Source organism: Podarcis bocagei (genome assembly GCF_964188305.1).
Source record: "Podarcis bocagei genome assembly, chromosome: 1".
Lineage (NCBI taxonomy): Eukaryota > Metazoa > Chordata > Lepidosauria > Squamata > Lacertidae > Podarcis > Podarcis bocagei.
The window spans coordinates 24,264,985-24,278,480 of NC_138125.1; the positions used below are offsets into that span (position 1 = coordinate 24,264,985).

Sequence of the window (13,496 nt, forward strand, 5' to 3'; positions counted from 1 at the left end):
CCAGAGCAGCGCACGGAAACGCCGTTTACCTTCCCGCCAAAGCGGTACCTATTTACCTACTTGCACTTTTGACGTGCTTTTGAACTGCTAGGTTGGCAGGAGCTGGGACCGAGCAACAGGAGCTCACCCCATCACGTGGATTCGAACCGCCGACCTTCTGATCAGCAAGTCCTAGGCTCTGTGGTTTAACCCACAGCACCACCCACGTCCTTACTAAGAACTTATTAGGTATATATTTCTCAACCACTTCCTTCTGGCAAAGTAGCTCAATGTGGTATACAAAGGGGCTTTGTTTATATATAAAAAATACCCTGCATCTGTTGAAATTCCTTATATACATAACTATTAAAGGGACAGGGTAACCTCCTGCCCCTGCATGCTCACATTGCCTAGGGCTTGGAAACATGCCCTTGTGGTTAAAAACAAAACATAAGCAGAGCCTCCTAAATCAGGCCAATAGCCTATCTAGTCCAATATCCTTTGGTGACCAACCAGATGGCTGTGGGAAACCCAAAAGCAGGATTCAAGCACCAGAGCACTCCCCGCTCCTGTGGTTTCCAGCAACTCATATTCAGAAGCACTGCTGCCTCCAGCAGAGCATAGACATGATGGTTGGTAGCCTCTGATAGCTCTCTCCTCCATGCATTTGTCCTCTTAAAGTCATCTAGCTTGGTGGCCAGGCACTCTCATGCAGCAGATTTTGGAGTACCATTAACAAGCAGCTTGGCAGATGTTTTGTTACTATGAAGGCATTGCCTGGATATTGTGTTTATATATAAACAAGCAAACAAAATTAGTTTTATGCCAGAAGTACAATCTTTACCTTATGGACTCTGTTTCTGCCACAGCATGACTATGACCTGACATGATAACTGTCCCCTTCCAATGCATGGGGACAAGGGCTTTGTGGCTAGCACCAGTTCAGGGTGTTTGTCATTCAAGTTTTTGTTTTTACTGGATGTTTAATACTAGTCCAATTCAAAATTGGGTTTGTAATGGCCAGAATTCTCCTTAATGCAACACCACTGTAGGCAGCATGTGTATCTACCCTGTATGGAGTACTGTGTCCAATTCTGGGCACCACAATTTAAGGAGGATGTTGACAAGTTAAAACGTGTACCGAGGAAGACAGCCAAGATGATTAAGGGTCTGGAAATCAAGCCTTATGAGGAACGGTTGAGGGAGCTGGGTATGTTTAGCCTGAAAAAGAGGAAACTGAGGAGATATGATAGCCATCTTCCAATATCTCAAGGGTGTTCACATGGAAGATGGAGCAAGCTTCTTTTCTCCTGCTCTGTAGAGTAGGACCCAAATCAATGGATTCAAGTTGCAAGAAAGGAGATCAGGAAGAACTTTCTGACAGTAAGAGCTGTTCAACAGGGGAACAGTCTCCCTCAGGAGGTTGTGAACTCTCCTCCTTTTGAGGTTTTTAAGCAGAGGCTGGATGACCATCTGCCACGGATACTTTAGCTGATATTTCTGCATTGCAGGGGTTGGATTAAATGATCCTTGGAGTCCCTTCCAACTCTATAATTCTATGATTTCTAAGTAAGTCCATGTGTCCTCAGGTCAGTGGCTACCGCACTGCAGCCTTCACCAGCAAGCCACCTTTCAAAGCACGACAACTTGCGTCAGCAACAGCCAGTAAGGGTGAGGGTTGTGGCCACAAGCATCTGGAAGGCATCAGGCGGGCAAGGGCAGTTCTGGTGGGTGCTTTGAGGCTTGCGTCTTCAGCCTTTTAAGCTGGCCAGAGAACCTCTTGTTCTGATGCTGCAACCAGCAAGCTCAACTCCCCCCCAGCTACCCCTCGGGGGGGGGGGAATGAGAGTAATGTGAGAAGGAAGGGAAGACTCTGGTGATCATTACAAACCCTCCAGGTGCCAGTGGCGTAGCGTGGGGGGTGCAGGGGAGCCGGCCGCACCGGGCGCAACATCTGGGGGTTAGGGTTAGGGGGCACAAATCCACGGGTTAAGAGGCGCAAATTACTTGCCTTGCCCTGGGTGCTGACAACCCACGCTACGCCACTGCCAGGTGCCCCTATTTTCCAGGGACAGTCCCTGATTTACAGAAGCCGTCCCGGTTTCTGATTTGATCCTGGAATGTCCCGCTTTTCCTTAGGACGTCCCTATTTTCATCGGAGAAATCTTGGGAGGGTATGGAGTTAGGCAACCCCCTGAACCAAGGAGATAAGCAGCTATATAACTTTTAGAAGACACCCCTGCGTAGGGAAGTTGTTTAATGTTTAATTATGTTTTTACATATGTTGGAAGGCATTCAGAGTGGCTGGGGCAACCCAGTCAGATGGGTGGGAGTATTATTATTAGTATTAATAAGGAGTGTTTTTTCTTGGGGACACAGGCTACCCTAAACATTTTGTGAATCTAAGTTTGGCCTTATTGAGGGGCAGCATTTCAATATGAGTAGGAAAATGAGAGTACCCCTAATCATTTTTTTAGAAAAAAGCACTAATAATAATAATAATAATAATAATAATAGAATAAGATGTTCCTATTTTCATCTGAGAAATGCTATGCTGGCTGTTTAGCAGTAATAATAAAGCATTCATTCATTCATTTCATCTGAGAAATGCTGGAGGATATGTACTGAACCGAGGCATCCAGTTGTTGTTATTATTATTATTATTATTAGTTGTTTGTTTGTTTGTAGGTAGGTAGGTAGGTATTGCTTTCCCCCTACAACTCTTCAAGGCATGTATTCCTATTCTAGGGCTTATAAATGTCTGTGTCTATATAATTTTATTCTTTCTCAATATGAACACCGTCAGATGGTCAATATTAGCTGCCTCCCCCAGCCCTGAAGGAGGAAGGAGCCGAGCGCAGCGAGCCGCTCTGGCGACTGAGCTCTTCTCCCGCCCGTCCCGTTTTTCCCGCCCAAGGAGCCGCTCCTCCTCCTTTCCTCCTCCTCCTCCTCCGCCCGCGCCGCCCCGCCTCGTTCCTCCGAGCGCCCGGCAGGTGGCGCTGCAGCGAGCAGCGCTGGCTCCCCCTCCGGTTCCCGTTCCGGGGCCGCAGCCGGGCTCGTTCCGCCGCCGAAAAGGCGCCCGCCGCTGCTGCTGCTGCTGCCGCCGCCGCCGCCGCGCCCCCTGCCCCCACCCGTGGCCGGGCCCCGCGGCGCCCGGGGGCCGCCCAGCCTCCCCCTGCCGCCATGGCCACCAAGAAAGGGGGTTCGCGGCTGGAGACCGAGATCGAGAGGTGCCGCTCCGAGTGCCAGTGGGAGAGGATCCCCGAGCTCGTCAAGCAGCTCTCGGCCAAGCTCATCGCGAACGGTGCGGCCCTGCGAGGGGGGGGCGGGGGGAAGGGAAGCCGCGGGGCCGGACCCCCCTCCCTGACCCACCTGCTCCTCCTCCGGCGAGGGTGGAAGGCGCAGGGGCGGTGGAGGCAGAGCTTCCCCCCAAGTAGGCAGCCGCGGTGCGTCAGGGGATGGGTGCCCTCGCGTGGCAGCGGGCAGCCCGCCTTATCGGTTGCACAACAACAAGAGGGGCGCCTCTGGGCATGTGCAGAATGCGGCCCTCCGCCGCCGCCGGGCCACATGAGCGCCCCTGAGGGCAGAGGCTCCCAGGTCGGAGGGGACGGCGTCGACGCCCTGCCCTTCCCCACAGAGGAAGCTCTGGGTGCTCAATTGAGTGGGCTGGGGGGTGGCACTTCTGTGACCCCTTCCCCCAGGCTGTGGGTGGTACCCTGCCACCTGAGGTGCCTTGTGTTTTTGCATGTTGATGCTGCAGAGTGATGTCGGTAGTCTGTGCATGCTCTCAGGTATCTCTCTCTCTCCTTTAATATCGTCCCCTGGCATAAAGTCTGAAGTATCTTGGGTTGAAAACTGGCAGGGAATTTCCTGCGGTTAATGCTGTGGTGTTAGGCCAGCCTCAAATTTAAGCCTCGAAGAGCAGCGTTAGGGTGTGAACTGATGGTTCTGGTTTGTTTGTTTTATTGGTCAGATGCTCTAATGCTTCCGTTTTATTTGTTTCATACATGCAAGGAGTTGCGTATAAGTATTTATGCCTTCAGGTCTTTGACGATGGTGCTGAAACAGCGTGCACCTGTGTGATTTTATCTAATAGAGGTCTAAGGACTTCTGGCTAAAGCTTTTTAAGCTTGCATCTCATCTGAACACCAGGTAGAGTTTCCTGCCACTTAACCAGAATTAGTGTCTCCATAATTTGGCATTAGCAAAAAGGACTTCCAGGGAGGCCTGAGAATCTGTGGCTTGCTTGGCAAGTAACAATAGCATCAATGAGTGAGTGTGCTGGGAGGAAATCACAGCCACTTCACTCCTCCCCTGGTTTTGGTACTGCTGCAATACCAGGAGCTAAACCATGGTTTGTTTTAGCGTCATGTGTTAACCTGGGCTCATTATTTGTTCAGCTCCATAGAAGCCAAGGTTTGCTCATGCCTTAGCTTCAATTTCCATAATTTCAGTACTCCCCACACAGAGAAATTGTGGCTGGATCTGCTCATTTTGACTGGCCCTCTAAATGGTTTCCCTGTTTGAGAAATTGATCTCATAGTATCACTAATATTGATATAGTATAACTAATATTGACCATCTGACGGTGTTCATACTGAGGAACAATAAAATTATATAGACACAGACATTTATGAGCCCTAGAATAGGAATACATTCATTGAAGAGTTGTAGGGGGAAAGCAATACCTAAAAACAACAACCAAAAACTTCTATCAGGTTGTACTGCCAGGGCCTATAAAAAGAAAGTTATGAGTTGTTCACTTAACATGAGGAAACAGTGACAAACCTGTTCCTCTTTCATGTGTTGGGTAATGTGTGCTTTAACTAATAAAAAGTGGAAACATAAGGTTAAGGTAAAAGACCCCTGGATGGTTAAGTTTAGTCAAAGGCGACTGTGGGATGGAGCGCTCATCTTGTTTCAGGCCGAGGGAGCCGGCGTTTGTCCACAGACAGCTTTCCGGGTCATGTGGCCAGCATGACTAAACCGCTTCTGGCATACAGAGGACCGTGATGAGTGCTAAAGTGCACGGAAACGCTGTTTACGTTCCCCCCACAGCGGTACCTATTTATCCACTTGCACTGGTGTGCTTTTGAACTGCTAGGTTGGCAGAAGCTGGGACAAAGCAACAGGAGCTCACCACTGTCGTGCAAATTCGAACCACTGACCTTCCGATCGGCAAGCCCAAGAGGCTCATTGATTAAGACCACAGCGCCATCTGTGTCCCAGTGGAAACAGAATACAATACTGAACACCCCTTGATGGGATTCTGATGCATTGAGCTATGACGTAAAATGGTCTTTCTTTCTGTAAGCAGGGTACTGGAATTGGGAATTTGATCAGTCTAAAAAGATTTGGTCCAATATTGGTCATGCATTTTTAAAAACCTTTGTATGGGATCAACAAAGATGGTAACTATCAACAGGTTTCATATATGAGCTTCTTACAAAAGAGAGAGAGAGCTGTTGTTGTAAAACAGTAATTATTAATTCATGTTTATTCCACCCCTCCTCCAAGAAGCTCATGATACCTTATGGAGCCCTTTTATTCTGACAACAACCCTGTGAGGTAGCTTAGACTAAGGCTGGGTAGGTGACTGGTCTAACCACTGTCTGATGTGCTTCATGGTTGAGTGAGGATTTAAGCCTATGGCCCCCTGGTTCCAGCCTCATCCTTTGTTCACTATGCTGTGGCCATTGCCACCTATAGCTGTGTTCCTGTTTGAATATGCCTATACAGGCGTCCTCCCACTTAACATGGGGTTTACGTTCCAGGCCCCCACATGCATAAGTGAAATCGCTTAAAGTGTGGAGCTTCCCAGTATAATAGGGAGGGTGTGGGGGGGGGAGAGAGAGAGAGAGGAGACTCATCCTGGAAATCGCTTGGGGCCACTGTTCAACCTGTCTCGAGCCTGCCTGCCTATCTATGGGGAGCTGCTGCATGTGGCGTTGGCTGGAAGGGAGAACGCCGAGAAGGGCATCCAGCAAAACTGGTGCCAGGATGGGGGTGTGGATGCGCAGCAGAGATGGGGAGAAGGAGCCTCCTGCCCCGCACTGCTGGTTGATCAAAGGCCGCCTTCCCTCTCCTGAGCAACTTCAGGGCAGTAGCTCCAGTGTGGGAGCTACTCCAGTAGAGCCTGTGTGGTGTAGTGGTTAAGGGCGGTGGACTCGTAATCTGGTGAACCGGGTTCGTGTCCCCGCTCCTCCACATGCAGCTGCTGGGTGACCTTGGGCTAGTCACACTTCTCTGAAGTCTCTCAGCCCCACTCACCTCACAGAGTGTTTGTTGTGGGGGAGGAAGGGAAAGGAGATTGTTAGCCGCTTTGAGACTCCTTTGGGTAGTGATAAAGCGGGATATCAAATCCAAACTCTTCTTCTTCTCCAAGTAAGGAAACGCTTGTTCATTCATTCATTTTGCAGCGACCTGCATAAATGCAGTTGTGCACAAGTAGGATGCACATAAGGATTTGTGTAAACAGGTAAAAGATAAAGGACCCCTGGACGGTTAAGTCCGGTCAAAGGCGACTATGTACCTGTATTTATATCAGGGAGCTAATATGAGAAGTTGTGTGATGCTTCTAGGCTTGCCCATGATTGCTGCCATAACGATTAATTTCACCATAATGACATTTTTACATGTAAGCTGCCATCTACACAGTGGCATTTTTGGAATATTTGACAATATTAGACTGGTCAGTTGCACAGCTTGTCAGCCCTATGGTTAAGAGTGTGTTGTTATATGCAACTGTAAGTCCTGAAAATAACCTTTTTTAAATTAAAAAAAAATCCTCTATGTTAATGTAGCATTTGCTGTTATAAATTACAAGGTGGTCGTTAGCTACTGTGAACATTTGTGGTGTAGTAGTAGTAATAATAATAATAATTATTATTATTATTATTATTATTTATTTATACCCCGCCCATCTGGCTGGGTTTCCCCAGCCACTCTGGGCGGCTTCCAAAAGAATATTAAAATACTGTGATACATCAAACATTAAAAGCTTCCCTAAACAGGGCTGCCTTCAGATGTCTTCTAAAAGTCTGGTAGTTGTTGTTCTCTTTGACATCTGGTGGGAGGGCGTTCCACAGGGAGGGCGCCACTACCGAGAAGGCCCTCTGCCTGGTTCCCTGTAACTTGGCTTCTCGCAGTGAGGGAACCGCCAGAAGGCCCTCGGCGCTGGACCTCAGTGTCCGGGTAGAACGATGGAGGTGGAGACACTCCTTCAGGTATACTGGACCGAGGCCGTTTAGGGCTTTAAAGGTCAGCACCAACACTTTGAATTGTGCTCGGAAACGTACTGGGAGCCAATGTAGGTCTTTCAAGACCAGTGTTATATGGTCTCGGCGGCCGCTCCCAGTCACCAGTCTGGCTGCTGCAGACTTTCAGTCTTTAGTACAGTGTCTTTCAAAATGCATTACAGGGAGCTGTGGGATTCTTGAAAGAGAAGCTATATAAAATTCTTAATAAAGAATAAATAAAATAAGAAGGAACAACTTTTAAAGAAGAACCTTAAGCATGTATATGAAGAAGTAAGTCCCACTTTTTCCAGTCGGATTTACTTCCCAGTCCACGTGTTTTGTTTAGCAGACTTAGGTTGCAAGCTTATACAATTAACTTGGAAGTAAAAGTAGAACTTCCTTTTGAATAAGCATGTTTGGGTCAGACAGGCTCTAATTGTTATATGTACATTCTTGGAAATAAGTTTTACTGAAATGAATAATTTGTAGTGGGCATCTGCAAGCTATAAAAATGTTAGTGCGGAAAGAAACATTTGCAGCTATCACTTCAGTTGAACCATAAACCTCTGTTAACATGATTATTTAAAATTCCAGATTGTCACTATTTTTGGTTGGCCTTCAATCATGTACCGGCTAATTCAAATTGCATTGCTCCCCCCAAATCAGACTTTTTGTGATAAGGAAAGTGATTGGGGTGACAACACTGGAATGAATGGGATAACTTAATATAACCTTAACAAATTGGAATGAATGAACAACTAAATAGTCATTGTTATCTAACCTTCCTGCAAATATGTGCAAATAAATCTGGATTAATGTCCAATAAACTGGTCATTTGGAAGCAACTTAACAAGCTTTACTAAAGCTATGTTGGTCTTTTCACATGTGCACTCACGAGGTCCTACACACTTGCCACCAACCAAGAAGTACAGTAGTTACTACTGAAGATTATAGGATATAACTTATGAATCTCTATGTAGAAGGAGGCAGTTTCCTGCTCAAAAAAGAGTAAGGCTTGAATGAGGTTTTGATCATATTTTGTTTACATCTTCATATCTACATGTTACTCCCTCCCCAACTAGCTCTTTTATTTCTTGTAAACAAGTCTGTTAACTGTTTAAAAAGCCAAAAACACCAAGTGTGCTGACAAGATTAGAGGATACGAATATGTCATTAAACCTATCTTCATTGTTTGTGTGCATTTGATATTTTGAGTTCCAGTGTGCTTTGGTTTAGTGAAGCATTCCAGGCTTGTGGTTATTAGTAGTACTATCTGCAGAGGGGTATTGAGAGCTTTTCCATCAACAGCGATTCTCATACCAATGGCTTTAAAGGCTTTTAGGGGATATTTGAGATACCACACTTCTCTTGTAGCAAAGCACTCTGTGGTATTCCAGTACTGCTGCCCGTTTAGTTACGATATCCCTCCAGGCATTCTTTTAAGTAAGCTTCTCTATTTATGTTTTGGAGTAAGGGAAAGCATGGCACCGGGATATGGTGATGAGAGTGTACTACGATTAGAGAATGGGGTATGTTGTTGCTACCAGTGGCTATCACGGATTAAAAAGCAATGTGATTGACATAAAGTCCTAAATGTATTTATTTGAGAGTACATACCATACCAGCAGAATTTGCTTGTAGATGTTATGCTAAGAAATATAATATATTTATTTACACCAAAGAGTTTTGGACCATAGGGTGAAGTTTAAATCTGGAAGGTGCTGAACTCTTATGACTGAGAAGCTGTCAGAGAAATGGTTTTGTTGGGTTGCTGGAAGAAATGAAACAAGTACTAGAGTAGGAGGGCTGCTTCACTCCCCCCCCCCAAATGGAAAGCACAGTTGCAACAAACCATTGTTTTAAAAAAGCATGCCACATGTTTGTTAAGGACCTGTGATTGGCTACAACTTCCTCTTGGACTGCATAGTTGGTGACAAACTGGGATTGGCTGAGATAGAAGAAATAAACTGCTGGTTTTGGCTATGAAACTAACCACAGTTTTTCATGTGAAGCTGTGGTTAGTTGAAAATGGAAAGGAGAAACTTTGGGGACATGCCATATCCAATGCTTAACCTTTTGACATACAGGCAGCAACCATTTTGTGCGGGGGCTTCCGTTCCTGGCCCCTGTGTGTGTGTGAGCACAATCCCACCACATTCTGCCCTGCCCATGTTCCACCCCATTCCTCCCTGTTTTGAGTCCAGAAGGACCTCAGCATTGGTGGTTGCACGTCAGTTGAAGGTGCACAAAATGGTCACCATCTGTATTTTATCTGAGAAAGGAAGCCCACAAAGTTTTTCATTCATATACAATATTGCTAACTCCTTTGCACACACAGAGAATTACAGGCTGGGGGTGATAACCAATTTAGGTTATGTAAGTTCATTGATTTCTAATTTCTGAGTATGCTTAATGTTGGATATTACTCTGCCAGTGTAATCATAACCATGTCTACTCAGAAGTAAGTACTATTGAATTCAAAGAGACTTACTTACAGATAAGTGGGTATAGGATATAGCCTTAGGGCAGTGTTAGAAACTCAGATATATAAGCTAGGTGCCAAATGGCTCCTTAAACCAGGGTTACAGTCGCCAAAACAGAATGTCTAGTTGCCATTTGAGGCCAGACAGCTCGGAAGTCGTATTTTTTGTTTTGACTTTTTGGTTCCTGACATTCATTCTGATCACGGATAGAATTCTAAAGGATGCCTTATTAGTGTGTGAAAACAAGCAAGACCCAAGGATCCTCAGGCATGTACCTGGCTGGTAACCAGGTGCAAAATGTGCCTGGCGCCTGGCAAATTTCAAATGCTGCCTTAGGGTGAGATCAAACAGGGTTTTACCTCCTCCTCCTGCTGCTGCTGCTGCTGCATAGCCCAAAATCTGGAATTCTATGGAGGGATCCTATGAAAGAGATTTTGAGGGTTCATGGGGAGCTGTTGTGCCAGGTTTGGCAACAATATACTGAGAGGTGGCCAAACCTATGACCAAAAAGTGGGAGAAATCATGGCAAAGTAACATTTTGGCCTGTCATCTTGATTCAAATGTGGCCCGGCATCCAAGCATGGATGAAGTGCGTCAGCCCCACCTTGGAACCCTCATGCCATGTTTAGCAACATTATATTCAAGAGGCATCCAAACGTGCAGAGAACAAACAGGTGGGCAGACAAGATAAACCATTCTCCCCCAATAGGGGTGGCATAGAAATTTAATAAAATCATACTCCCTAGAAAGTACCATATTTTTTGCTCTATAAGACTCACTTTTTCCCTCCTAAAAAGTAAGGGGAAATGTGTGTGCGTCTTATGGAGTGAATGCAGGCTGCGCAGCTATCCCAGAAGCCAGAACAGCAAGAGGGATTGCTGCTTTCACTGCTCAGCGATCCCTCTTGCTGTTCTGGCTTCTGAGATTCAGAATATTTTTTTTCTAGTTTTCCTCCTCCAAAAACTAGGTGCGTCTTGTGGTCTGATGCGTCTTATAGAGCGAAAAATACGGTATGTCAGGCACCATACACACCGCAAACTGTTCTATTGGCTACAATAAAATGCTTATTTAAATCCTAATTTCAGCAGGGGCAGGGAACGCTATGGGCAATGCGAATCTGCAGGTGCAAAATTGGCAAACCCCTGTACTAGCAGTTCAGACATAAGTCTTCTCCCTTGTCTGTCTGTCTGTCTGTCTACATGTCTCTCTCTCTCCCCCCCCCCCCGCCCCACACCACAGGACATTATTCGGCATTGCTGAACAGCCCTAAAATCTATTGTTAAGGCTATTGAAATCTATTGTTTCTTGATAATTATACAAATCAAGATCTTTTTTCAGTATTTTAGGGATATGAGCAGCAGCATTCACCTTAATGTTGTGTAGTTCTTATATACCAGGAACCGAAATTGGTAAGAATTTCCTTCCTTTGCTGCTTAGCTGTTGCCATAACCTTCTGTGATATTCCTGTTTCTTTTTCTAAATAGCATTATGAAGCAGTTATGCAGATCTCTTAGCAACTAATCTCATAAGTAGACTGCCCTAAAGTGGTTGTGTTTTTTTGTGCATGATAAAAACATGGATTTGTTCTGTTTTCTTGACCCTGCCTCTCTCTGGTTCAATTATATTGAAGTAATCAGAATTGCAGGCAGTTATTCAATAACACCTATGCACTGGAACATTGGTGCAAATTGCTTACTTCAGTTTCCATCCATGCCTCTCCCTTAGAGTGAACTGCAATTTCTCTAGTATAGCCATTCTTTGGTGTTGAAGATAATCCTGTTTTTCTCTACTTAATACTGTTACAGGACTTGTTTTCCTCATTGCTGTTGTCTTCTCAGAGTGGATATCTTAAAGTGTTTTTGCTGCTCTTCAGAAAATGCAGTGTCAGGAAACCTCACTTGACTAGGAAGGCAGGGGACAGCAATGTGGTTTCCATAAAAAGTAGTCATGTAGTATGTAGGGAGAAAATGCCACTGCTGGTATAGACGTATTTTCCCCTGTTAATGCCACATGCATTTTTTGAGCAATTCTAAAGCTTGAGACGTGGCAATTTGTTAACCTTTGCAAGTGATGCAATCAGTATTGGTAGCCTTCTGTCCTTGCTGGCTTTCTTGTGCAACTAAACAATCGACTCCTTATGCTGTTCTATAAATATTTGATTGCGGATTTTTCTGGTTATCTAATTCAGTATACAAGGAAATTGGCCACTTCCAAGCTATTCAAAATCAGCAGTGGGTTAAGATTTTTTTTAAAAAAAGTTAAGTAAAGTATGAAACCTTGATAGACATTTTGTCAGTCTTTAACTTCATGCCCTATAACAACTAGCCGCTGATTTCCCCGACTCATTAATTCTTGACTTCACTCTTTGGCAATCACTTCTTTGAAGATTCTTTTTGGTGTTTTGAGCTTCCAGTATATGGTAAGGTGGTGTCTAAGAATGGCCTTTATACCATGATCGCATGAAACAAGTTTCATTGGCTGTTCCAGGTTAATAATTCTCTCTCTCTATTGGTTACTTTTAGGTACTTACAGTTTATCATCTAGTACGGTGGTTCCCAAATAGCTCAGTAATGAAGATTCCGTTTTTCGGACTCCCTGGGGTCCACAGACTACCAATTGGGAACCACTGATCTAGTATGAATAATGTCAAGCACAGTACTGAAAACTTCCTGAAGTTACTTTATTTCCATCCTGTTCATAGTCCCAGTGTTCCATCTCTTTACTGTTCCTTGGGTTCTGATTTCTTCTGCTTAAATTATCCCAGCCAATTGAGGATTACATTTGCAAGTTCAATGACATCATGCTGCTAGCCAGTCAGATTCGTTCAAATGACATCACAAAGTCAAGCTAGAAGCGTTAACTTCTCTTTGAATGGGGCTTGAGGAGGAAGGCACATTGTGCTAATTTTTGCACCTTTGCTTATCTAAATAAGAGCTGGAAGGAGGGGAAATTTTTGTGGCGGATGCAAATACAGTTGTACCTCGAAAGTCAAACGCCTTGGAAGTCAAACATTTTGGCTCCCGAATGTCGCAAACCCGGAAGTGAGTGTTGCAGTTTGTGAACGTTCTTTGGAACCCGAACATCCAACACGGGTTTCACGGCTCCCGATTGGCTGCAGGCGCTTCCTGCAGCCAATCGGAAGCCGCATCTTGGTTTCTGAAAGTTTTGGAAGTCAAACGGACTTCTGAAATGGATTCCATTCGACTTCCGAGGTACGACTGTAGTTCAGCTCGGCCTCAAACAGTTACAAAATGATACAGGGATTTATATTTTATTTTTTTGTAGGGGAGCGAATTGGTCATTAAAAGTATTATTTAATAGGCCACAATCATATTTCTTGCAACAGCCCTGCTTTGTTGTCCTGGGGCTTAGCTCAGCTTTACTAGGGTGCAGTTTGGAGTGCAAAACAGGATTGACCAGAGGCCACAGAAATATGTATAGGAAAGACAGCTCTACAATCTTCCTCTAAATCTCTATAAAGCTATTGGCTGTGCACAGCCTGGAATGTAGACTTGATAAACAACAACCTAGAAATGCTAAGAGTTAGTAAGGCAAATCAGTTCTTTTTGTCTCAAAGTGGAAATGGCTTTTCAAACTGTCTAGGGTCCAAAGTAAACATTTACAACTGTAGCTGCATGTAATGATAGCCTGGCTTTTGTTGTGGCCCACTACTAGTGGGGGAATCAATCCTTTTGCCTGAAACTGCCCTCCCAATTGCTTTTCTCCTTTGGATAAGGCACCTGTCTGCAGAGTAAATATAGGTCAGGGCATTTGTAGAGAAGTGAATTCAATGGAC

General features: G+C 45.0%; 1 protein-coding gene across 3 annotated transcripts in view; it reads left to right on the forward strand.

Moving 5' to 3' along the window:
* The first annotated feature begins 3,100 nt into the window (after nt 1–3,100).
* Nucleotides 3,101–13,496, forward strand: part of TTC7B (tetratricopeptide repeat domain 7B) — a 100,974-nt gene continuing 90,578 nt past the window's right edge. The window contains exon 1 of one of the 3 annotated variants that reach the window (XM_081172790.1): nt 3,101–3,283. In XM_081172790.1, coding sequence (XP_081028916.1) covers nt 3,163–3,283 — 121 coding nt within the window. In that variant the 5' untranslated portion in view covers nt 3,101–3,162. The remainder of the gene's footprint in view (nt 3,284–13,496) is intronic. The other 2 variants (XM_081172791.1, XM_081172792.1) reach the window with 2 other exon arrangements.